We start from the raw sequence: 26813 nt of genomic DNA on the forward strand, positions 1-26813 counted from the left end.
TATCTTGGCTAGATGCTGTGCCACCTTAAGGGTAGGAATTTTTCCTCCAACATCTGTGTGCGCTTGGACCTTATGTTCGTATTCTTGCTTTCTTCATGTAGATAGGTATCCAGGAATACCCAGGAAGTTCCAAATTTCAAAGAAAAGAGGATATCTTGGCCTAGCTCTGTCAACTAAGGGGACTGACTCCTAGTACTCTTTCTGCTTGCCCCCCCCCCTTTTTTTTTCAGCTCTTGTTACTACGATTCTTGGCAATGCAGACCAGTTATAGTGGCTTATAAAGAACTGAATATGGAAGCTCAGCAATGGGGAAGTCATAGTTTTTCTTTGAAAGTTTGAGTAGTTATAGTGTAAGCTACTAATTTGTCTTTGCTCTCTAAGACTAATGTATTTCTTGCCAAATGTGTGATAAATGAAGTTTGGGTGGTATGAGTGTGTGTTTGCTAAATACATTAAAAGTGAGAATTCTTCATGTACTGCTCCACTATTTTAAAATCTGTTTTTAAAGTCTCAGTTGTAACAGAGCACTGGCTCACTATAATCACACAGCACTAGCAGATTTCTTCTAAAGCTGAAGAATATGATTATGGCTAACCATTTTAAAGAAATCTTATTAAGAGCGTCTTTTCTCCCCCGCCCTTCTGATAAGCCTGTTGCCCTAAATGTTAAGCTAAGAGACTTCTGTATGCTAGTGAATTATTTACATTATATGATGACATAAGTATTTGTTTGGCAGCGTACATCAAGCTTCATGAAAGAATTGCCCAAGATTCATGAGATGACTTCTGCATTTTTGCTATATAAAATACCCAAGAAGACAAATCCTTAAAGTGCACACGAGGGTTTTCAGGGTTGCTTAAACCTTACCTGGTTGGAATTTAATCCCCTACCCACAGCCCAGGGGCCAAAAGGACACAAACAGGGGACGGCTGGCATCAGGAGGTACCCGACAAGCTGCTCCATTTAGCATCATCTAAATCCTCTTTAATATGATTAACATCTAATATTTCTCTCTTTGTGAATCATATCCACTTCCAGCCAGGCCACCTCTCCTTTATCTGCAGTGTCTATTTTAAGACTGCTTCACTGCAAGGAGTATGGGGCCCGGGCAGGAATTTTGTCACTTCTCATGTGACTTCGGACAGTTATTGGACTATTCTGGATCTGATTCCTCCTTCAGTGAAAAGGAGGGAAGACAGTAGGACCATGCAGTGAGCCCTGCCCCTTCTACTCACACACTCACACATCCATATGTACACATGCGTACCCACCATCACACGTAATCCTAATATCACGAAATTGTTTTTCATTTAGCCTCTCCGTCTGGCTCATTTACTGACAAAAGTTTCAGATAAGGTGAGCCCTTCTTTTCCGTGCCTTTGTGCATGGAGGTCATTGCTTAAGTGAGATGCTTAAAAAGCCACCGTTCTTATCGTGGTAGCTTTGCTCGTGTGGGCCGTGGCTGAGAGCCAAAAGTAGATCCGGCACCTTCAGCTGAATACTTCCACTGATACTGTGTGCACGGCTTTACTTTTGTATTTAAGTTTCTCCTCTTAAGGTCAAGTAAAATGAACCTATAGTTTAAGTATTAGCAAGTGAAGAGGATGGCAAAATGGAGAACTATACACTTTGTTTCTTTTTAACATTTTTAAACAGAGCTAAAACATGGTAGAGGGACTTTGAAGCTACGTCTACTCGATGCCCCAAGATCCAGTCGATTCCAAGGAATTGTGTCACCCAGCTTAGTAGTAGCTGGTCAAACAATAAACTGTCTTATTGATTGTATTCCCAGATTTCTCAATCAGTTGTTAGGAGCAATAATAAAATAGCTAACATTTATTGACTGTTTACTAATGTTCTAGGCACTCTTCTAAGTGTTTTACCAAAATAGGGCTTATTTAATGTGAGTAATAGTAATGACAGTGATACCAATATAATAACAAGAAAAACTTCAGTTTGCCCAAAGCTTTACTATTCTTCAAGTTAGATTATTCTAACTGGGCAGAGGCAGATCGAGCCAGGGAGAGAGAAGGGAGTTTGACGTCTCTTCACTACTACTTTGTTCCTTCTTTCCCTTCTCTACCCCTTGTCTTCTCTCAGCCTTCTACTCCATCTCTGCCTCTGTCATAAGCTTGCTAGTGGCACCTCTGTCGCTGCTTAGCACCACCCCCGTCCAGCCCCTGTTGCTGATGGCTCTCAAGGCTAGAGAGGCTGCTGACCCCTGGCCTACAGGAAAATAAAGCAGATGGGGAAGGTTTATCAGCAGCAAAGAGGGAGTGGCTTGCCTCGCTCTCCTCTCCTAGACCCTGCATTTCCTGGCCTTTATGAGTCAGGACCTTCTAAGTGGCAGGAGAGCTTGTTCTGCCTTTTGTATCAGTTTACACAGTTGCCAGAATTCTTGGCACGGTGTGCAGACTTAGGATGGTGAGCGTTTGAGAAGACCCAAGGGATGTGGAAGAAGACACCGAAGGGGAAAAATACGAAATGCACTTTTAGTTTGTGCTAAAGGGCGGAAGCTTGGCCATATCACATCGGGTGGGGCATCTTGCTTCTGCGCGTGAGTGTGTGAGGCACGCAGGAGAGGGGTGTGTAATTATGGGCTTATCCTTCATTCCTGCTCCTCACATTTAATGAGATTGGCAACAATAAATTTGTCTTTCCAGGTGTGATGGTATATATTTCTATGCTTCATTCTCGCTTCACTTTGAAGAACTTCCAAAAAAATTTTTATGGGCAGAGAAAGGAAGTTTGGGATTCCTTCCCAGTTTTTAAATCATACTGATACTTGTGACTTTAGGGGCATATGAGTTGGATTTTATCGCTTTTGTTGTTTTCCTCACAACTGTGGCAGGAAAAGAAGATGATGATCACTGACAGTTTCTGAGGCTGGTTTACCTGTTTTGCAAAGAACTCTACCGAGACAACTAACTTGTGTAACTCACAAAGGTTAATTGCACAACTTAAGGAACCAAAAGACATAGCACCCTAGGTTGGACTGCATTACCTAGGTTGACCTCTTTATATGGTGCAGCTGCAGAAGGCAGAATCATCCAAAGGTCGGAGGGTTTGGTACGGCCTGAGTGTAGGTTGAGAAAAGAATGTGCCAGATTCCTTCATCCAGGCACACTGAGCTCTCTTTCTCATTCCCGGGTACTGGGAGGTAGTGTTTCCCATGCCATGGTAAGCCACGCATCCCTCCTGGGCCCCTCAGTGGCTAGTGATTTACCTGTAGACAGGGTGCAAGTTTCCAGTAAGAATGACAAATCTCCCTTATCCTCGCTAAAGGCCCAGGTTTGGGGATGGAAGGCTTCATTGAATGGGGAACTTGATTCACTCATTAGTGGCCTTATGAATGCCATTTTCTAAGGTATTAATACCTCACTGGGCAGATGCTCCATCTTAGAGACTGTGGGTTTGACATTTTTCTGGGTGACACATGACAGGGAAGAAGGGTACTTCCGCACACCTTTGAATGTGTTTTCTTACTTTCCTCTTGGAAATAGAAAATAAAAAAGCAACACCCCACCCCCACCACACACACACTAACACATACACACTTGCTGAATATGTTCCTACCCCATACCTACCCTCTTCTCAACCTACTCCCACTTTCAACAGAACCCACATTTCAGAAGATTTAATATATTTGGAAGACTTTCATTCGCATTGTCATCTCTTTAAAGAAAAATGAGGACAGGTGGATTTAGGAAGCGCTTCCCTCTGCTCCAAATAGATACTTAAATATGAGTGATCGTTTAGAAAACTGGCACATGAGTGAAAGCCTTTCACTGCTGTTGCAGTCTTTTGGCCTCAAAGCTGCTGAGCCATTTAAATAATCGCATAACACACTCTTGGTGGGTGGCGAGGAGGAAAAGAAACCCTTACCATTTCTTCCCTTGCCAGTCCCACCGTTGACAAGCCAAATTGATCTTTTAAGAGACCAAATGAATGTTCTCTAAATATATGTACACACATGGCTGCCTGGAAACATATTCCTTCTACAGAATGATTGCCTGAAATTTGAAGGAGAGCACAGTAAAGACACCAGGTTGGAAGTGGGGTTGAAGGGCTAGGGGGTGGAGTGGAGGTAGAATTCTGTGTGTGCATGAGGCTTCATTTTTGTACCGCTGTCCTTTTGGGATTCAAGGTGTTCATCAGTATAATGAAGCGGGCCCATTGATTTATCATCTATTTGGTAATGTCATTGCATTTTTAGCTCCCTGTGTCTTTTTTGTCATTGGGTTACATTCAAGCACAGTAAGATCAACTTTAAAACCTCCTTACTCAACAGCTTTATTAGTTATAGCATTCCATGACCTTTCTCAACATTCTTAAAGAAAAAGATACAGTGTAATGTCGCTTTACTTTGCTTATTGTCCTTTGTTGGGGTGAACAAAGCATTTTCTACAGTGGCTATATCACATAATTATACAGCTTTCAATAGCAGTGTCTTGGCACATATCAAAGTTCAGAGGAGCCTTTAGAAAAAAAAAAAGATGTTTTGTGGCAGCCTAGGGAGGGTCTCATCTTTCCTTCAGAAAATAGTTCAAGGCTCTTCTGTCAAGCTTCCCTACTTAGAGCTTTTTCTCCTCCTGCTTCATAAAGTTTAAAGGGGATTCAGTGGAGTTCTATGATCTATTTCCTTTGAAAGATTGTTCCTCGGCACAGAGAGGCCCTTTGACTTCAAGAGTTCACAGATTCATGTCTTTAGGTATCATATGTCTGACCTTATCAGTTACTCCATTTAATGTAGGAGAAAAAGTCTCAACTCTTTGTGTTTGTCTGTTTTGCCTCTGTGAAATGATTTGGTGAAAAGACCATCCTTTTTAACACACCACTGAGAGGCCGTTTCTGACTGTAACCTACCCTGTGGCTTTTCTCTCTTTAAAAAAAAAAAAAAAAAAAATCGTCCTTGTGTTTTGTGTATGGATGAGTTCACAGTGAGAATAGAATTATACAAGGGCAGGCGCACACACAAAAAAATCTTTGCTTTCCTCCCTCACCTCCCGCATGCCCCCCCTAAATGATCTATTGGCTCTCTCGGCGGCTGTACCCCAACAGGCGAAGCCATTTAGCAAACACAGAGGTAGCGGCTGTGGTGCTGGGACAGTGGTGGGTTTTCCCTTGCTTCGACCTACCCCTAAGGCCTTCATAATTAATTGTCCTTCAGCGATGAGGAAAGTTCAGAAACAGTGTGTGGAGTGATGCCTATTGTCTGATATTCAGTTCTCCTTGCCTCGGTTCTTTTTCTTCATCCCACAAAGGGTTATCAATGGGAGAAAGAGAGCAAGTTCTCTTCTGAGAGCCGCTGGTGGTGGCTGTAGCTTTCAGTGGGATGTATCATTGTGTTCAGCCCATCCTGGATTAAATGTCTGAAGAAGTTCTAACAACCTTTTGAAAGACAGCCTGTTTATTTCGCCTAGATAAAACAAATTCATTTAGCAAACCAAAGCTTGTTCAAAGTTGGCGATCCCTTTTCACATGGCAGATAACATTTTACATCAAATTTCTTCATTTCCCCCCTCCCCCCAGGATGTTATTTAACTTGAACTGTTTGCTTCTTTGTCAGTCACAGGGCAGAAATTTTAATGACTATTCACTCATTGCTCTTAAACACATCAATATTAATTTACAACAATAATTTTTTTGCAGACATCCTTTTTGATGAAGCATAGAAGTTTAATACTTGAAAGTAGATAATTAGTTTAAAAATATTGTTTCTCCTTCAATGAGTGCCTTCAGCCAATCTTCAATTCTATCTTGTAAGATGATGTGAAACAAATGCATTTTGTCTCCCTGCACCCCCCAATATTTGGCTGAGACACAAAATAAAGATGCAATGTGGAGATAGCTATTTGAGAAGGGTAGGAAAAAGAGAACCGTCTATTAATGATCATTATACTACTGTTCCTGTTAAATAGGGTGAAGCCAAGAAAAACAAATATAATCGTTCTTCCGAGGAGCAGTTGAACTAGCAAATCACAGAGGTTTAAAATAACTACATTGTAGTGTTCATGGCAACTTCAAGGCTGAAGGGAACCATATTTAAAGGCAATCTCTGTGTCTCTTACAGCAGTTTCTTTTGGAGGAAGCGACCAACAGGATGGCCAGAATCGATTCTGCCCCCTTTGCTCTTTGAAAACAATTTCACAACAGACCTTTTGGTATTTAAAGAGAACCCGTATATGGAAATTGACACAACTAATATAGTCATACCAAAAAGGGGGTCATAAAAAATTAAAGTTCTTCTTATGAATCTTTCATGAGAAGCAATGAAAAGGGACACTAGTGTAGCCAAGTTCTTTGTGCTACAAGCTCTTCTTCCGGGCTCTGAGCTATTGTTCTTTCAGCTCCTCAAACAGACTTTCACTTTCAAACTGACAAAAGTCACTTAAAAGCCAGACAGCTGTACTAACACACCCACCTTACTGAGCAAGAGCCACTGGCAGGTGACAAGGCCTGCTGAGAGACCTTGTTGAAAATGGGCAGGGGTGACTTTCTCATGCCTTAACGTTGCTTTTGCACTGACTTTGAGATGGCCCATTGACTGCTCATTTGTGTCCCCCCCCACCCCAAAATAGGCTCCCCGAGATATGTTGTGCATTTTCTTTGCAGTGTGCAACATTGACATCCGTGGTCGTATTTCTGCCTTACGCTGGTGTGGTTAGGTACGGTTCTTGGAAGTTTGCGCACTTCTAGCGGAAGACCGGGAGCTTGACTCCCAAAACTCCTGCTGCCTCTTTTCCTTTTGCCCCTCCATTCAGTTCAAATCTCACTTAAGCTTTTCAGATTTCTGTTGCCTGACTCGGGTGGGACAGAAAACACCCACCAAAGAAGGGTGCAAACCTCACCTTCGGATTTAAGATCTAGGCAGAGATCATTAGGTGGGTAGTCCTGCCTGCATCCCGACCCCCAGGGCAGCAGCCGTCGTGGGCCGTGGGAGGCCTCCCTGTGTGCGCATTACAGGCCTCCCCTCCCCTGTCACCTTGTGTACAGTCTGGTCTGTGACACTGATGGTGATTATGTCATTATTTTGCTCTGGGGGCCCTGGCACATCTGCAGAGCCCAAGCACATCTTCTTTGTTGCGTTGGCAAATGTCCCACGCCGCAAATGCTTCATTAGCCCTGCTGCCGGCCTCCTTGCCAGACGCCTGTGCCCAAATCCCAGCTTCTTTTTGCTCCGTTCTTTTGTGTAGCTGATGATCATGTATTCATCTTCCTGGTTCTTCCCCATTTTCCTCGACTTCTGAACTCCAGATGTCCCAGTTTTCTTGCCCAAATCACTCCAAAGTCTACAATGAGAAACGAAGTGACTCTTTACCCTTGAATCCTTCCCCACTCCTGACCACCTTTCCTACTTTTTTCCCCCCAAATGAATAGTGACTTTGAATAGCTCCCCGCCATGAAGACTAACGTTTTCAAACTTGCAATTTGAAAAGACACCAAGTGATTGCTTCCAGTTTATGATGAGAGACAGGGTTAGAATGCGTTCGGCGTTATTAGATATTGCTTATTATCTGTGTGCCTTCCTCCTCCGTCCCCACCTCTGCCCCCCTCACTATTTTCTTGGCTCCTTTATTTGCATCTGTGTATTGCCACATTTTACCAATTTTCTGAAAGCACTTTGAAATGTGAGTACAGAAAATACTCTTCACGCCTCGCAGTGCATGTTACAGTCTTCTGAAGGTTCCTTTCTCTAAGTGAATCTTCATCTCCACTCTACCCTCTCCCAAAACCACTGCCTCCTCCTTCTGCCCCAGCCCTCAACAATGACCTATTATATTAGATACTTAAAGTGATTAACACTTGGCTGTTTTGGAAACAGCTAAAACACTTCTCTCTCTAAAGTTTTATTCTACATATCTAACAGAGCCACAGCTTTTGTGAAGGTGTGCTGGTTTCTACATTAGCTGCAGTAAATTTTAGAGCTTAATATCTTGGGCTGTGATGGGTACTACATAATTGGTATGTTTAATTTCCCCTTAAATTTGAATTAATTGATCTGTATTAGCGTATTATGAGCAGCTTTTCCAATAGAGTTTAGCCAGTTTTTAAATTCTCTAACTACTGCAGCATAAAATGATTTAAATGCCTCCATCTTTGAGCAAACCATAAGATTTTAGTTTTCAGGTGTAGTTGAAGGAGTTAAGTGTATATTTTATGGAAATCATGGTCAGATCCCTGCTATGAACTGTAATTCGAAATTCAAGACAATGACTCTATTAAAGATTAAAGAAAACTTCCTCCGAGGAATGAGTTGCCACATTGTGCCAGATTGCTGAGATTTTCAAATACCTATCAAAGAGGGGCACAAGAATATGCATGTTGCAAATATTAGGACCAATGTAGCCAACAAGGCGAGAAGAGAGGTGGTCAGATCAGATGGGCGGCATTGTCAGCCCTGGGCAGGGAGCATATTGGGAGAGGGTGGTACCTGTCATTGAATCATTTTTCAAAAGGCTCAAGATGTATACAAAACATTCCTGAAGTCCCAGTTGCCCACCATGATGTTTTTATCACCCATGAGTTTACTTAAACCTTTTTTAAACTTGACCTCATTCTCAGAATATACCACTCCTTAAGATAATAATTCTCTAAGTGTATTACCTGCTGGGAAAATATTATCTTCTTTTTATGGCTCTAAAAGTGATTCCCCTAGAACTCCACAGGGATATCCCTTGTTATAATATCCTAGGATTTGTGAACAGGGTTGTATCCATATTCTCCATTTCCTTTCTGATTTTATAGACTTTGATCATTACTCCCTCTTAATCTTCATCTCTCCAGATTAAGGAGCTCTAATCCTTTTTAAAAGCCTAATCTCATACAGTAAGTGGGCTGCCCCGGATCATTTTAGCTGCCCTGCTGTAATGCGCTTCCAGCCTGACTGTGTTCTTCTAAGGGACAGTTACAGTTACTAACTCACAAGGCAGAATTCCAGGTGTGGGCAGTCACGCCACAGTTTGGTGATGGTGCCTCATGCACACCCAGTGGGACTTTTTTGATTACCCCAAAAGTTTATCCTCAAAAGTTGGAATTCTTGAGTTGGAGCTCAGTAGTGCTTATTGGTTAAAATGATCCTATGAGACCAGCTGATCAGACTCTTGGCAAGTACTCTGGCAAATATGATTGTGTCTATAGGACATACCCAGTCAAATAGAAAATAGGCAGATCCACCCTGCCCTCCAGATGTTTTCAGTGTTCTTGTAGATCAAGCATTGGGGTATTTGACGTCATGAGGAAATAGCCTTAGTCTTGAACTTGAGTCTATGATAATGACAACTCTGGGGGAAAGCTCCAGTTTCTGCTTTATTTGATACTATTCTCAGGCAGGCAATGAAATGTTCACCTGCAAGTAGTCAATATTTTATATAAAAGCATCCCCTTGAAATCTTACAAAGAAAATGCTTCGGGGAGTCTTTCCACTGTCAGTGGTCCTGGATCAATACCGATGTAGAACTTACAGCATGAACTCTCCAGCCAGGCCCTGGGATCAAATCCCAGCTCTGCTGCTTTGTAGCAGTGAAACCCTGGCAAGTATCTTACCCTGCCTGTACTTCAGTTTCCTTATCTGTAAAATAGGGTATGTAACAGTGCCTACTTCAAGAGTGCTGTGAGAATTAAATGAATCTACACAAGTGTATTAGCACAAAGTAAGTGCTGTATAAGCATTCACGTTTATTCATTTGCAGAGCCAAGTAAATGTTACCTTATTGCTGTGACATCTGCAAGGCAACTATTGCACCATTTCCTGCTGACCCTAAATAGGAAAGTAAACAAACGGGCAATGAGGGAGCTCTCATCAGAATTGGGACAAATATTCAATGTAATTCTGGTTTTCACAAGAGCAAGTGTTCCTGCTCTGAATGTGGCTGAAAAGGCGACACTAGCCTGGAACAGCTCTAGGACTCTGGGGTCATCTGTTCCAGATGAGAAGGACACGATGAGATGCCGGAGGTGCTGGCCTGGAGGGTCTGGCTCTGGCCACACCTGCCTCATTGGGGTCTACTGTGCTCACCTTTTGAAAAATGTCAAGATTAAACTCAAGAGTTTCATTCTAGCTCTGAAATTTTGTGACTCTAGAATAGAGGGGCAGTTTCATTCTAGCTCTGAAATTTTGTGACTCTAGAGTAGAGGGGCATTCTGCATTCTCTAAATAAAGTCTCTTTTGAGTCTTGGTCATTATGCAAAGCTTTAAGCGGTGAGTATAGAGGCCCTTGGAATCCAGATGGCTTCCATGTGGGGCCCCTTCTACCCTGGTGACTCTGCTGCAGCTTAATTATCTCAGTCAAAATCTCCAGGGTGCCCATTTTCGTTTTCTCCCAAGGCCCTATTTGCAGATCTAAATCTCAACAGTGCCCTTGGAGACATGGCAATTCCCTTACTGGGATTATAGAGACTAATTTTTCAAATTCATAAACAATTTATTGACTGAATTGGCACTATCATTAGACTTGCTGCTCACTTTATTTGTTGCCTTGGCCGGGCTGGCCAAACAATAAGGAAATTTGTCAGTGAAACCCTCGTGCCATTGGGTTTTCTAGTAGGTAGTATGGACTTGAACAAACTAAGTGTCCCCACACACGTTCCATGCAGGCCTCAACACAGACTATCAGCATTTATAATATGCATTAACCTCTACATAATGTACATCTCCTCTCTTTGAGAGAGGAATTGGCAGAATTTTTTTTTTATTCTTTTTTTTTAATTATTTTTTTGAGACACAGAGTCTTGCACTGTTGCTGAAGCTGGAGTACAGTGGTGTGATTGGTGTGATCTCAGCTCACCCCAATCTCCACCTCTTGGACTCCAGTGATTCTCCTGCCTCAGCCTCCCAAGTAGCTGGGATTACAGGTGTGCGTCACCATGCCCGGCCAGAATTGTCCATTTTAGATTATATAACTACCTTCCCTACTAAACCTGCTTGGTAGTGTTTGCAAAAGCAACACCACTCTTTTCTTTAAATATTACCCAAATGATAGTAATCTAGATCATAAAAGTCTTTTCCTTTGGGATTGTTTTGTATGTGTGAGAGTTTGTGGTTGGGAGGTATTGAGTCCTCATACAAGCCATTTAGATATGTATTCTTCATATTTCTTATGGCTATTGCATCTAAGTTCTGTTTTTTTAAGGCTACTATAACATTGTAAATTAGAATATGATGCTAAAACTGACTTTTAGTAAAAGCTAATGTATTCCCTGAGAACAAGTAAATACTTGGGCAGGGAAGGATGATTTGAGTAGAGGTGGAAACAGAGAAATGTCAGGAAGCTGAACGTATGTAGAAGAAGGTGAAAGGTCATGGTTTCAAGGCCACTGTGTTTCCTTTCATTTAGAGCATCCATTTTTAAAGATTTATCATTTCCAGTGACCTGAAGGCATACAAGATAATCTGTGTGTAGATACCTGAAACTGCCTTTCAACAGGGCCAATCCTAGGTATTGACAGCATCCTAGGTTGTCACACCCTAAACATTACTTTAAGTCCCATTAGGTAGGAGTCTTGTGGACTTCCAAAAGTCCATTCTGCAATCTGCCTGCCTTTCCAATCTATTTACCTGTCTTCAAAAAGGAATTCCAAAGCCATTCACAAGCTCTTAAGTAGCTTTTGAAATACAGCCCATCCTTAGTTTTCCAAAGGATGATTGCAGAGGAAAGACCAATAGAATTCCCTGGAAATTCAGAACAGAATTTCTCTGACAGAACAAAGATCTTGCAGTCAAAACCAAGGGATGGGATTGAGGCCAATAATCCCCATCCTTTCCTAAAGCAACTCGGATATTATTTAGGGTGTCATAAGCTATTGCCAGCAGAGTGCCAGCATCCCCCACGAACTGGTGTTCTCTGAAGCACTGTCTGATTTCCTACCATGTGCATCACAAGCACTTTCTTTACTGTTTTCTATGAGCAATCCCATTCTCATCACAACCTGCCTGAACCCTACTTCCTAACAGCTTCTCCCTAGGCTCCTTACTCACATTGCTCCATCAATAGCAACAGAGGACACACAGACTGGTTTTAATATTAGCCTAAGCAAAGCTTAATTATGAAGGTAAAGCCGTGGCAGAAAACAATCACGTAATACATTCTCGAACGAAACAGGAGTAACTGTGGATTATCTGTGCCCCAGCTTCCCTTCATGCAATATTGGAGTGTTTGTGTTATGTTGTTTTTGGATGATGTCCCATACAAGAATGGCACCAAGCTTGGCCCTGCTTCTTTTACCACCTCACCCAGTAATTGTAGCAAAAGTTAAACTTCAAGGACTGTCAGCTTGTCTTGAACTCAGACACCAATGGCACCAAATTTACGGGGCTGACTTAAAGGGAAATTTGTTAACACTACAAAGTGACTGGTATATGATTGCAGGGCTTATTTTTCCATCTGAGTATTGAGCTGATTTATCAGATGTGTCATGAAGCAGGGATACATTCCTCTGTTTAGCACATTTAAATATGCACTGGCAGGAAAGCTCCCAATTACAGGTTCCTAATCTGAGCAGGGTAAGACTGAAGTCTTCCTGGTCCTTGACCACCACGTATGTGGTTTATTAAATCTATTCCCATAGACATGGGCAGCCTTAACTCCATCAGGGAAATGGTGTGGCATTGCAGGTCGAATTCAAGTGAATCAATCGAACTATCCTGCAAGAACTGGTGTGCTCACCCAGTGAGGCACCCAGGATCAGTGCAGAATGAAAGACAATTAGGCCTCTAGAAAAGCTGTTAACCCTCAAGTTTGGCTAAAAGCAGGGGCTGGCAAAGTATGGCATATGGGCAGAGCTGCCCCTCAATCTGTTTTTATGGCCCCAAGCTAACAATGACTTAAGTTTTAAAACAGTTGTAAAAAAGAAGAAGAATAACCAACCTAGACCAAATACGGCCCACAGAGCCTATGTATTTATTATCTAGCCCTTTACTGACAAATTTTGCTGACCACTGGCTGAAGGTTTTTTCTCTTTTGTGGGACATGAACTCTCCGAGATTCCTTCTAGTTCTCAAGTTCCAAAATTCTGTGATTCCTTTTTTTTTTTTTTTTTTTTTGAGATGGAGTCTCACTCTGTCGCCCAGGCTGGAGTGCAGTGGCGTGATCTCGGCTCACTGCAACCTCCGCCTCTTGGGTTCAAGCAATTCTCTGCCTCAGCCTCCTGAATAGCTGGGATTGCAGGTGCCCCCCACCATGCCCAGCTAATTTTTTTGTCTTTTTAGTAGAGACGGGGTTTCACCATCTTGGCAAGGTTGGTATTGAACTCCTGACCTCGTGATTCACCCGCCTCAGCCTCCCAAAGTGCTGGGATTACAGGCGTGAGCCACCGCGCCCGGCCAATTCTATGATTCTTTGATGGAATACTCTTGGTCCAGCTCTTACCTGAACAGCCTACCAGATGAGCAGTTTCTGCACAGTGCTTCCAGTTGTTTTTAAGATCTTAAGAGTTTCTGTGTAGTATCTCAGGGGGAGAGAAAGAGGTATTAGGTTTCAGTTTTTGATGCTTTTTCCTTGATTTTGTTTGCATATTTGTCTGTTTGTTTAAACTTGGAATCACTTTTTAAGACCTATGCAGAGTTTGGGAGAGAAGGAAAATTTACTTCATTACAACCAATAATGTGACAATTATGTTTTCTAACACGTATAACAACAAGACTTCCATGTGTGAGCAAATAAACTTGCCGCTTTAAGCATGTTCACTGACCAAATTTCAGCCTCACACAACAATTTTGACAGTCTCTCATAGACATTTGTCATTGTGCTCCTAGAAAGCTAGTACTATCTTTTACTGGGGCTATGGAAGAGATGGTTTTATTTACCTTGATCTCTACATGCAGAATTGCCAATGGAATACTTACAGAATTTCAAATGTATACACAATTGATTAAACGTAGAATAGAAGATATTAAGACTTTCTTTTCTATTACCTGAAAGTCACAACTATTCGAAATGCTCAACTCTAGCACATTGTTGATAATTGTATAATATTTTAACAACACCTATGTTATCAACATCATAATGTTGTAGAAATTTTATTGTGAATTTTGTATTTTCTAAACACTCACTCTTAAAAGACAAAGACTCAAATTCAGGTAGAAAAACAAAGAAGATACTTAGGGTGTATCTCTGCCCTTCATTCATGCTGTGGTCAGAGAAGTCTGTGTGAGGGGTCTGGCCAATAGCAGCCCCCCAGATCCCCACACTGCAGACCAAAAGTCAGTTCCTGTGATGCTTTTCCATGGAGGTCCCCTGTCCATTCAAGGTAGATCCTTAACCTCCCTCCTTGGCAATTTCCATGTGACTCTTCATTCTTTTTATTACATTTCCTCCGGGGGGCCATTTTCACCATGTCATATCTGTTTGCTATGAGCATTTATAAGGGCTGGTGTGGCATTGGAGGATGTCAAGTGGTCTGACTTGGAAGTGTACTGCCACGAGCTCCATGTAGGTGACAGGAGGAGAGACCTGCTTTCCCGTTGCCACCTTTTCGGATTATCCCTGCAACTCTTTCAGTCTGGCTGACCAAAACCTTGGAGCTATTGGGTGGCTCATCACTTCAGCTCCTTCCCTAGCCTTTTCCTGGGTTTGCTTCCCCCAACCCCCACACCCCCTCGCACATTAACATGACATTGCCTGGTGAGCACAGAACGAGAGCAGCTTCTACCAGCTGAAACCTCTGATCCCAAACTCACTAGAGAGTTTGGCTTCGGGATTTTGGCAAGAAGGCCGATTGCCCATCAGGTCAGCATGAATAAAGATTTCTTTCTTCCCATTTTTTTAAAGTCAAGCATCAACCGAAACTGCTCCCAAAGCTCTGTCTCTCAAGACAATTTAACCCCTTTCACCTAAGTAAATTTTCTATTCTGAATGCATGATATTTTGTTTTATTCTTTTCCTGTGAGATGACCAAGAAATCTACTATATGTAAAATTTGAAAGCCAAATCAATTCTAAACCAGGCTTATCATTTTTAAAGTATGTTTATCCAGCTTTGTAGTAGGAACAAGCAGACTGTTTGAAGGCCACATACTTTTCAAACCCTGGTTGCAACACGTCTACCCCGTTTTGAAACTGTCTTTATCTAGCCGAGAAAACGAAAATCTATTTGACAAAGTGGCACTCTGGCCAGTTTATCTTGCAATATGGCTTTAGCTCACTGAGTCTATTGATTTCCTTAAATTAATGTTTACAGAATGCTACTGAATTTTGCTCAACAGAACATTGTTCTTTCGAAGCTTTATAAAAAAAAAAAAGATACAGACTGTTATTACCATGTGTTCTTTTGTTTAGACCAAGGAAACATAGTTTTTAGGTTTGTTTTTTTTTTTTAAGACAGCCTTGAACTATAGCCACTTCCTACAAGCATTTACTTTTCACATATTTAAACAGCAAAACATGTAACTAGAAAGTGGGCCCAAATTGCATGGGTATTAGACGAATCTAATCCTCTGTGTTCCTGAAAGCTGAATACCACCTGGAGCACCACAGGGAGAGAGACTTTAGTCCTAAGCCCAGATGTTGCTGGAGAACCTTCATCTGCCTCATTTGGGGTAACTCGGCAGGTACCCGAAAGCAACTTCACAGCCAGTGCTCCTGGATCCTGCTAGTTTTTCCAAACACAAGCATCCTAATAAAATTCAAACACCATTTAGCTGTTTGGGAACTCTAAATATAACATCTTGCCCTTTGACCACGGTGCTCAGTGTTCAATACACAAAACCTAATCTCTAAAGATGATTTTAAAACTGACCTTCCCAGAGAAGTACACGTATCCATTCAGCTACGAACAGTGCAGAAAGCAGGATTTTGACTCATAATTATGAAATGGCCGAAATAAAACTTAGGGAACACAAAGCAACTTTTCTCAAACTGGTTGACTCAGCCAACAAACTCACCCAAGCGAACCTCCTCAGAGCACCTCTCAAAACGATGCTTTGCAAACATTTATTAATCACAGTGAATGCATCCCAGGAATTAGGGCTCCTCGTTAAAGGCTCAAACTTGTAAACCACCTTATATTTGGATGATATTTTATGCTTCCCAAAGTGCATTCATGTTTGCTTTTCCATTTGATCCTCCCTTGGAATGAGAGGGCACTGGAATAGAATCTCAGGATTCACCATGTATAGCATCCTGCACCATTCGTTTTCTTCTGAAGGGCCTGTTAGTCCCCGGCTGTACACACAGGACAAATGCACGCATGACTGCAAAGGGACACCCTCAGTAACCGCATCTTGTGACCATATTTTATAGCTCCATGATTCCTCTTTTCTGCCTCTGGCAGGAGAGTTTAGTGTGAGCGAGACAGTGAAGAGGAGCAGCAATAACATATCTGTTCTTGCCTTTTCATCTGATAATCTCTATGAGGAGTTACTAAAGCATCTGAGTTTATCCATTTAAGTCTACTCTGTCTGCAGTGTAAGTCCCCAGCTTGTGCCACTGCTGTCAGGAGATGGGTCTCTCCTTGATCAATATTTACTTAACAAACAGCAGGGATGGGAGAGTTTGTTTAGAGGAATCATGTGCACACTAGGGTGAATGAATGCTCGGGAAAGTACTTCAACTGTTTGTCTCCTTCTCTAAGATTTTCGTGTACATGTGTGTGTGCACACACGTGTGCAGATGCCCATTCTCTTTTTAACTTCTCCAAAGACACTTCAAAGTCATCTAGAAAAATACCTCCCTATGTGTGATTGGTACATCATTATACTGTCAAAGAGCTCATGATGCAGATTCAGTTTTTCAAACCCAGCAAAGTTTGATTCTTCTTTTTTGCTCTTACATAGGGTTGGAAAGACTCTTAGGATAAACTAATGCACAAACATCTTCCTTTGACCCCTTTCAGATGAGTGGAAGGAAAAAAAATACAGATGGAAACAATAAAAGCAGTTTGACAAGGCAACTCTTAACTATGTATTTTTCATGGCATTACCTATATATTTTTAAAGGCCCACAGGGACAAAAAGTAACTTTCTCCAATTTTTCAGAGCTGCTTACCTAGTTGTCAGCATTAGATATATTTAACTCTAATACTGTATATGAATTCCACGGTGTGAAAATTTCGAGAGCCCTGTTCTTTCAAGTTCCCTGAAACAATTGTTTGAAGGCACAAGTCAGCGCCTTCAATGCAGTTGACTTGGAGGCATCTGGGGCTAGATTGAGGGGTTTTGTTTCTGGGTGTGGGGAGGGGCTGGGGGACGGCTGGGGGAGTTATTTATTTATTTGATTTTGTGAATCGGAGTTGTAAAAGCCATCTGAAATATTCATGCAGAATAGTCTGAGAAGCCCGTTTCTGTTTTATTTACTGCACAGTAGAACAGCCACAGCGGATTAGTTCTACAATACCCGTAACAAAAGCCCAACAGCTGATGCATGTGATGTTAGGAGGTGACAAAACAGTTAAAGTATGCTGCTGGCTACAGGCAAGCAGTCAGCAGATGCAGACAAAAGGGTTTGTGACAAGAATAACTCTCTCTCCAAGGCGAGCAGTGAAGAGTATCCAAAATACCAGTACCCTTTTCTCCTTGACATTGTCTTCTTACAGTCAGCATTTTATTGCCCTTTTATAGTATTTAAAAAAAATGGAGGAGAAAGAAGAAGGAAAACCCACACACAAACTAATTCACCAAAATACTAGGCAGGATTGTACTTTCCCATTTGTTAGCCATGCCTGCCAGTACACATGCGTCCTTTTCCATTTCTCCATCGAAGCAAGTTTGAAAAAAAAAAATTAGCTTAAAAGATCAACTATAAAGATGATTTCCCTTGATAAGTTTGTAATCTATTGATAGGCTTGATAGGCCATTGGAGCCTTTGGTTATGGGTTGGGGGGTGGGTGGCTAGGGAAAGAGGTCAATGCCTGGTTTGTTTTCTGTCCATTTCAGTGAAGATCATTTCTGTGATGAAATGAGGCCAGAGGGCCAATTTTTAAAGGGGACTGAGGATGGAGGAGTGTCCGTGGAGAACTGAGCAAGGGGCAAGGTTTAGGTCCCCCACAAGAGGCTGATGAATGAGCTTACGGACGGTTCAGAGGTGTGAAAAATCAGCTTCTCTGTCTCCAGAAAATAGGAGAGGCTGTCTTCTTTTTAACCTTTGTAATTCCCCTTCTATTCTCTGTGACATTCATTCAGCTGCCAAGAGCGTTTGGCAAGGTTTGGGCCAGCGAGCACACTTCCAGTGACCGCTAACCTTGGTATGTCCTGACACTTATGATGAGTATCTGCAGGACACAGAAGGCAGGCAGCCTGCTATGTCAGGCTTTTATTATGTACTGCAGAGGCTAGGGACAGTCAGTTTAATAAAACAAATCATCCTTGAAGGTAAGGCAACTGGGAAGAGGAGGAAGACGGGAGAAAAATGTGTCTTTGCCACTCATTCCGATGGAAAAATAAAAGAACAGCAAAATAACCACCCACCCAACACACCGTGTGTGTGTGTGTGTGTGTGTGCGCGTGCGCGCACGTGTGCGCACACACAAGCAACCCAGCTGTGGACTGGGCAGACTTGAAAACCTCCTCTCATTTTCCGCATTTCATGGAAGTCCACAAGGCTCTTGTTTGCTCTGAGGAGACTCAAGTACATACCGTGATGAAATTGGTAGAAGCTGATAGCCAGCCCCCTTCAAATTTATGCATATCTTTAAGTACCTCATTACTTTATATTGTTCTCCAAATATCAAGGCAAGACCATCCGGGGTGAGGTTCCTAGGTTGGGATGCCTTTTTATCAAAACAAAGTTTCCACTCTCCTCTCCTGAGGAACGCTGGGCAAAGCAGCTCCCACAATAGCCTCAGAGTTCCAGCCAAAGACTTTGGAAGCCTTTTGTTTTTTCCCTGTGGCATGTCCAAAGGCAGGGCCTTCTCCCCTCCTCCGCCAGCAGCCCCCCCCAGCCGCCTGCATTGTCTTGCATTCCAGTGACTTGATTGACTGTTACCACCTGATGCTGAGGAGATACTCTAGGGTTCATTCTGCAGATTGTTGGGTTCTATTAAAAGAAACCTAGATAAGGGATTACTTGTCACTAAGGGATTTTCTGCAGATGTTTATTGGTGATTGGAAAGCCATTAGGTGTGAAGAGGTGCAGAAAAATATGGGCAACATCATTCTGATAAGACTGATTTCTGAGATGCTCCCACAAAACATTAGAAAGTACCCCCATTATTCTGTTAAATGGAGCTGGGAGTTTTCAAGCAGACGTAAAGGTCTCTTTTTCCATGGGAAATGTTTCTATGTGTGGATGAAATTCACTGGCACCCTCTCAGAAGATCAGTTGCTACCCAAAAGTGTGCCTCTGGGAGCCACCAAAGACATGAGTTGCTCCAGTCGTTCAGTATCTCATGACAACTTTCTTTTATCCAGCCCAGTCCATTGCATGAGTATTGCCTCAAAGTAAGCACTGCATTAACTAATCATTTTGTTTGTTCACAAAGAATTCATTTCTTCCCAATAACCAAAGTCTCCTCCAGGGCATCTTTTATAGCATTCCCATTTATTTTGAAGTTACTAGCTTCTCTGTGATTTTTCAAGATTACAGAGGCACAGCTTTTCAAGGTTTTGTTGCCTCATATAAATAGTAGAAATTGCTGAAAAAGCATTAAAAGGGAGCCAGCATCGTTTAATGGAAAGACACCTTACCTCACAGTAATCTCTTCATCTCATCATTTCTTCATCTCATAGAATCTCATGCTTTCTTCATCTATAAAGTGTTGATTTCTGAGATCTATTCCAACTCTTTGAATTCTACCTTACTTTACCATTATTTTAAACTTCCTTTTTTTTTTTTTATTTTTGAGATGGGGATCTCGTCACCAGGCTGTAGTGCAATAGTGCGACCTCAGCTCACTGCAACCTCTGCCTCCTGGGCTCAAGCCATCCTCTCACCTCTACCTCCCAGTAGCTGGGACCACAGGCGCGTGCCACCACACCCAGCTAATTTTTTGTATTTTTGGTAGAGATGGAGTTTCATCATGTTGCTCAGGCTGAAGCTTCCCTTTTTTAAGTCTTAAGTATTTTTAAAGTATTAAGTAACTGCTACTCTAGAGCAAAATGGAGTAAAGCAGAAGGCAAGATCTCACTATGAGCTATTTATCAAATGACTTTGCAAAAGATACTCTGCTGAGGCTCCTTATCTAAAGACACCTTATGATAAGGTGTACATATAAGAGTAGGTAAAAAGTTAAACAGCATCAAGACACAAATGCAAAAGATGATAAAGGAAAGCCTATGATTACCACCACAAGAAAGGAATATTTAAAACAGGTTAAAACCCACTAAAACCCATTAACAAGCATGGCAAACTATAAAAATGATGAAGGGGAGACTGCATACAACCCCCAAAGAAGTTGCCTTGTTCTCATGCAAATCCTACAACTTCACTTCCCTCCTCCCCTGGTGCTGATGTTCTAGATGTACCTCTTCTCTCTCCTCTGACAGTCTTGAACAATGCCTGCCCTTCCCCTGTCCCTGGCTCCCCAGACCTCCTGTACAGTTCTTGGTGTGGGCAGGGCTTCCGGCCTTCTCTGGCTTCTCTGGGGCAGCTGCCCACACCTTCACCTCTCAAAGCTCTCTGCCATGTCATGCTGCATCCCTGAGTGTTCAAGGAACGTAGATTTTTCATTGAGGCTGTATTGCCGATGGCCCATGAAATCACCTTTCTTGAAACGTTTATTTTAATAAATGCCTATGATTGGCCAGGCACGGTGGCTCATGCCTGTAATCCCAGCACTTTGGGAGGCCAAGATGGGCAGATCATCTGAGGTTGGGAGTTTGAGACCAGCCTGGCCAACATGTTGAAATCCCGTCTCTACTGAAAATACAGAAGTTAGCCAGCCGTGGTGGCCTGTGCCTGTAATCTCAGCTACTCAGGAGGCTGAGGTAGGAGAGTCTCGTGAACCCAGGAGGCGGAAGTTGTGGTGAGCCGAGATCATGCCACTGCACTCCAGCCTGGGTGACAGAGGAAACGCCATCTCAAATAAATAAATAAATGAATAACTAAATAAATAAATAAATGCCTCTGATTATGTTTCTGTAGCATTTGGCTAACAGTCCCAATCCAAGGAGTGAGAGTGGGCTTCACTGTTCTCCAGCCACATTCCCTCCCTCAATAATGCTCATTTGATAAAATGTGGAGGATTATCTTTGGGGGTGGAGGTGACTGTACTAAAAAAGATTGCTTCATGAATTTTTATTTGTATAACGTGAGTGGGAGGGCTAAGCTCTCCTCTAACAAATACTCATGTATGCAAGAAATTTGGGAGGAAATAACCCAAAGGCCTGTGGAAAATCCATATGAATTCTCAGCAGAGAATGGCCCTTGGGGTGTATGGGTTTGCACATTAATGGTGGACAAGGCGGTACTTTGAAGGATTTTCCAGGCAACACTGGGAACTATGTCCTAAGAAATGGGCCAGTGTGAAAGTCTTTAGGAGGGTCTGCTAAAAATGTAAGCTTAAGAATGGTTGGCCCCAAATGGAGTCCCTTTCATTTTTTCTGCAGAGTTATTACATTTCTTTATAAACAACAATTAACTTGCCATTGGGAACAATGAACTTCTTTGTCCAATTTTAAACATGAAAAACAGGGATGTCGGGTGATGATTCTGGTTTTCTTTACCAGTTACTACTATTATTAAAAAGTACATTGCACCCAAGGTTGGAAGAAAGAGATGAAACATGTTCAATATTACAATACCTCCTTTTTACTTTGGTAAGTGGCATGTCTGAACTTAGATGAAAAGTCTTTCATCTCTTGTATATGTGTAGATAAATATTGCTATATGTATACCTGTGGTACCTTTATGTCCTCATATGTCTGCACTTAATGTAAAAATGAAACTTTACTGGTGTATAAGTACCCCACTAAAATAAATCTACTAAGTGTCAATGCGTACTTGGAAAATTATGAGTTCATGGATTATTCTGTGATTCTATTGTGTTGGTGTGGGGATAGATAGACCATACTTTACTCTGAGTAACTTACAAAGAACACTAAATAAGTACATCAGTAGTTACTGCTTTCCTTAATCAAGATATCAGATTATTAAATAAGTAATTAAGAGAATACACACACATACACACACACAGCACACATACATATTAATTGCTGTGGATGAAAAGCCTTAAGAAATTGGGGTTCCAAAATGAATAGTTGGTGAATGTTTATTTTGAATGATAAGGACCTTGAGCAATTTCCTTACCCTCTCTGAGCCTCAGTTTTCTATTGTGTACTTGGGATAATAACACCTTTTAGAGAGATTGGGAGAACCGAATGACATAATTCACATTCAGTACATAAAACAGAGTCTGGCAAGTAGTAAATACTCAAAAAAATGTTAGTTTGTATTATTACTATCAGCTGAATAAATCACTCTCTTATGGAGCAATTCTAATTTCAAGGTTAAGTATTTTCTGATGCAATATTTTAGGATCAGTTTTGTGACTTCATGTTAATGTCATTATTTTACTCCTTTATGTAGAGAGTACTTTATATTGCAGATTAATATACAACTTAGCATCTGAGTCAACAATCCTCTGAGACAAACAGATAACTGAGATTTTAGAAGATTTTCTTCATTTAAAGCATGGGTTTAATTTATAAAGAAGCCTAACTATTTGTTATTCTATTTTGAGAACATATTTTGTTTTCATAATGGCAATCAAAAGGAAATAGGATTCAAATTCTGAAAAATTAATTGGAGACTTTCTTCTGGATAGCATCTATTTAATGAAGTGAGGAATCCCAAAAGTCACATCCCATATTCCTATCCTAATTATCCACAATGAAATCCTAGTTTTTCAATAGGTCTGCATGGATCTTTCACACACTCTTCTTAAAACAAAGCTGTCAACCCCACATCACAATGCTACTATATATAATGACTTTACATAAAAGAATAGAAGCCAGCCATTTTTAGAAAATGCAGGTGCAATGTAAGCCCCTTTCTGCAAGAATGAACTTAGCTCAGTTTCCTTGGAATAACTGTAGACTTGAAACTGAAAACTTTATTAATGCCATTGTCTCCTTGTATCAGCAGGTTCCAGAGAGATTCCTGGAAGTTGCTCAGATCACATTACGGGAGTTTTTCAATGCCATTATCGCAGGCAAAGATGTTGATCCTTCCTGGAAGAAGGCCATATACAAGGTCATCTGCAAGCTGGATAGTGAAGTCCCTGAGATTTTCAAATCCCCGAACTGCCTACAAGAGCTGCTTCATGAGTAGAAATTTCGACAACTCTATTTGAATGTATGAAGAGTAGCAGTCCCCTTTGGATGTCCAAGTTATATGTGTCTAGATTTTGATTTCATATATATGTGTATGGGAGGCATGGATCTGTTATGAAATCAGCTGGTAATTCCTCCTCATCACCTTTCTCTCATTTTCTTTTGTTTTCCATTGCAAGGGGATGGTTGTTTTCTTTCTGCCTTTAGTTTACTTTTGCCCAAGGCCCTTAACATTTGGACACTTAAAATAGGGTTAATTTTCAGGGAAGAAGAATGTTGGCATGTGTAAAGTCTCTATTAGCAATGAAGGGAATTTGTTAACGATGCATCCACTTGATTGATGACTTATTGCAAATGGCGGTTGGCCGAGGAAAACCCATGACACAGCACAACTCTACAGACAGTGATGTGTCTCTTGTTTTTACTGCTAAGAAGGTCTGAAAATTTAATGAAACCACTTCATACATTTAAGTATTTTGTTTGGTTTGAACTCAATCAGTAGCTTTTCCTTACATGTTTAAAAATAATGCCAGTGACAGATGAGCAGCTCACTTTTCCAAAGTACCCCAAAAGGCCAAATTAAAAAAGAAACATATTCACTAGCAAGCCTTTTCTAAGAAAAGAGGCAAACTCTGAAAATAGTACCAGTTTCTTCTGGAGGCAAAGCAATTTTGCACAAAACCAGCTCTCTCAAGATGAGACTGGAAATTCATACCTGGTCTTCTAGTCACCTCTCTAAAGTCGACAATAGGTTCTTCTTCATAAGTGAGCTTACATCATTCTTCATAAAGAAAAATCCTATAACTTGTTATCATTTTGCTTCAGATACTAAAAGGCACTAAGTTTCAAATTTACACTGCTCAACTTTGTTTATATGCTTAAAAGGATTCTGTTTACTTAACACTTTTTTCCCCTAAAATGCTATTTTCTGAATACTTTCTTCCAGTAAGGAATAAAGAAAAGCCCAACTTGGCCATAAAATTCTTGCCTACACTAGAAGTTTGTTGACAGCTGTTAGCTGACTTGATCTTCATCTCCTAAGAGGAACACATACATTTTCACATGCAATGCCACACTCTCCTGATGGGTATTCAAAGTGGTGACAGTCTAACTCAGTGTTTCTTTATTTTAGGTATAACATTTTAAAGCAATGCCTCTTCCAATTCAGAAGCTAGAATTGACCAAAATGTGAGAAGAGTGTATAGCATAGGAAAATTTGGGGTTAACCCAAAAGACACAATTCCAGCACACGTAAGAAAGCTAGCTGCTATTTTATGCTTTCTTCAATGGTTCTCCTCTGTTTCCTTTTTTTTTTTCCCTGTTTTTCAATGATGTACAGTGTTCCACACTTGCATTGAAAAAAATTGTATGGCATTCACACTTCTTTTCTTAGGTGGGTTTTTGTGTGCAGATGCAGTAAGAATTCATTGTTCATCCTTAAAACTGTTTTCCAGACCCCTCCTTCCCCTTAGGTAATTTGATATACACCTCCTAAAATGACACAGTAACAAATCTGGTATTTAGAACATATAGAACATAAATGCCATTTTTTAATTCAATTTTAATAAGAATTACATTTGACTTTGGAGAATACAGGTTTTGACCCATGTGACTGACTAGCTGACCCGATCGCTGTAATTTAACGTCATTTATAAATCTGCTGATGGACAGGAATGTATGAACTCAATTATTGTCAGCACAAAGCCTTAAAACCTGCTGACTTTAAATTAAATGGTGCAGTCCTATGATGCCCTGCACCATCCAGGGGACTAACGGGGCCTCGCAGTGTGGACAGAGGGTGCAGCCGCATGGGCTGGGGCACCAGCCACTTCACTCTGCACCCGCGGCCTCACGCATCTCCCAGCTCACACTCTACTAATGCACAGAGTCATTAGATCCAATTTGTTATTTTTCTCACTTGCTTTAAAACAAAAACAAGTTTGGATAATCATGACATTGGAATAAAGTGGGAAGAAAAAATTCAATCAGCACAAAGTAGGGAAGCGATCCCAACTTGTAGTCACACTTTTCTGAGTGGCTTTGTTTAAAAGAGTGTGGCCTTCCTTGTTCATGTCAGTACACCACTGGGTTTTTGCTGTTCCATGTAATTCATATCAACATTGTGTTGCCATTTGCAAGGTAAAAGGCAAAGCTGTAGTGTATTCACCTATGTAGACAGATTGCTAGGTATCTTTTTGATCTGGGGCGAGTTCAATATTGATTCCAGACTTATTTGGATTTTTTTAGTATTATTTTCCCCTCCCTTCTAATTTAAATAGACAAATTAAGCAAAAATGTGTGTTCGCAACCAAATGTTGATGCCCTTATCTACTGATAATCTCCTCTCAATGTTCACTGAGGCATAGAAATTATTTCAGAGTAGAAATTGCAGCATGAGGATAAACTCACCTCTTTGTTCTGAAAATAGAAATTTATCACTATGCTTTCTGGTGGTTTTCCCTCTCAAAATAAAAATCGTGTGCCTCCCAAGTGCACTGGAAAATGACAAAAGCCTGTCTCTCCAAATTCCTATTTAACAGTTTGATTTTTTTTTTTTTTAATCACCATCTTTGAAATCTTAGCTCAACTCTCACCAAGAGAAAATTGGCTACTTGGGAGAAAGTTAACTTTCTATGGTGGGAGGGTAAAGGATGAGGGACAGTTTACATAGGAAAAGAAAAAAAAAGTCTAAAGTCCATGTTGAAAAACCACACTACCACTTATTTTCTGCTAACCCTAAATTATTTTTGCGTATACGCTTGAGGTTATAGTCTGTGCCTAGACCTAAAATGCACCAGCGGGGGGGATTTTAAAAAATCCTTCAAAATACCAGTTTTTTCCCAACAAGTACAATTGTTCTTGTGCCTTCTGTGGCTTTCGATTTCATCTTTTTGACTTTATTTCCAATTACTACAGCTGCAATAAACACTAGATTTTTTTTCTGGCTGTTTGACATAACGTTGATAGCTATGCATATTTTGTGTCTTTTTAAAACAAAGCGGGAGAATACGTTTTTGAAGAAGAGAATTTTTAGAACAGTTTGATACCGCAAATTATTTTTTCCTCAATTGTTTGAGCAGCATTCGAGTTTTGAAAATTCTTGTAGAAGCCAATTTTTTGTAACTGTGGTGCAAATCTTGTGTTTTCTTAGCCTAATGAAAAGTAGTATAGAAGCAATATTTCATACCATGTGCTATATATGTGTGTGCAGATGTGTGAACATAAAAGCACATACACACATATACACACATGTAAAAATATACATATATATATGCGTGTGAAGTGGAAAGCTTACCTTTTCCTATCTAGATTTAAGAACTATTTTAGACATTTGTTATGTTTTGTGAAAAGAATGTTCTATTTGCAACAAAACATTTAATTCTTACTGTATCTCTGGCTGTTTAATGAGGACGTTTCACATTAACTGGTAAAACACGTGGAAGATGTTAGAATGTAGTAATTATTTAAGTAAATGTTCACCCACATATTCCTGAAGTTTGCTTTGTGCCTCCGAGTATTATTTAATTAAAGTGTTTTATGTTTGCAGAATCTTTGTTACTGTACTAGGGATGTGGGTGAATATCATTTAAAAAAAATTAAAACAAAAAAAA

General features: G+C 40.9%; 1 protein-coding gene across 6 annotated transcripts in view; it reads left to right on the forward strand.

The window, feature by feature from the left end:
• The window catches only part of PROX1 (prospero homeobox 1), a 50497-nt gene extending 24820 nt beyond the window's left edge, over nucleotides 1-25677 (forward strand). For 3 of the 6 annotated variants that reach the window (XM_015116181.3, XM_077990107.1, XM_015116168.3), the window contains exon 5: nucleotides 23012-25677. In XM_015116181.3, coding sequence (XP_014971667.1) covers nucleotides 23012-23200 — 189 coding nt within the window. In that variant the 3' untranslated portion in view covers nucleotides 23201-25677. 6 annotated transcript variants of the gene reach the window in all.
• The last annotated feature ends 1136 nt before the right edge of the window (nucleotides 25678-26813 follow it).

The sequence above is a fragment of the Macaca mulatta genome, chromosome 1, assembly GCF_049350105.2.
Source record: "Macaca mulatta isolate MMU2019108-1 chromosome 1, T2T-MMU8v2.0, whole genome shotgun sequence".
Lineage (NCBI taxonomy): Eukaryota > Metazoa > Chordata > Mammalia > Primates > Cercopithecidae > Macaca > Macaca mulatta.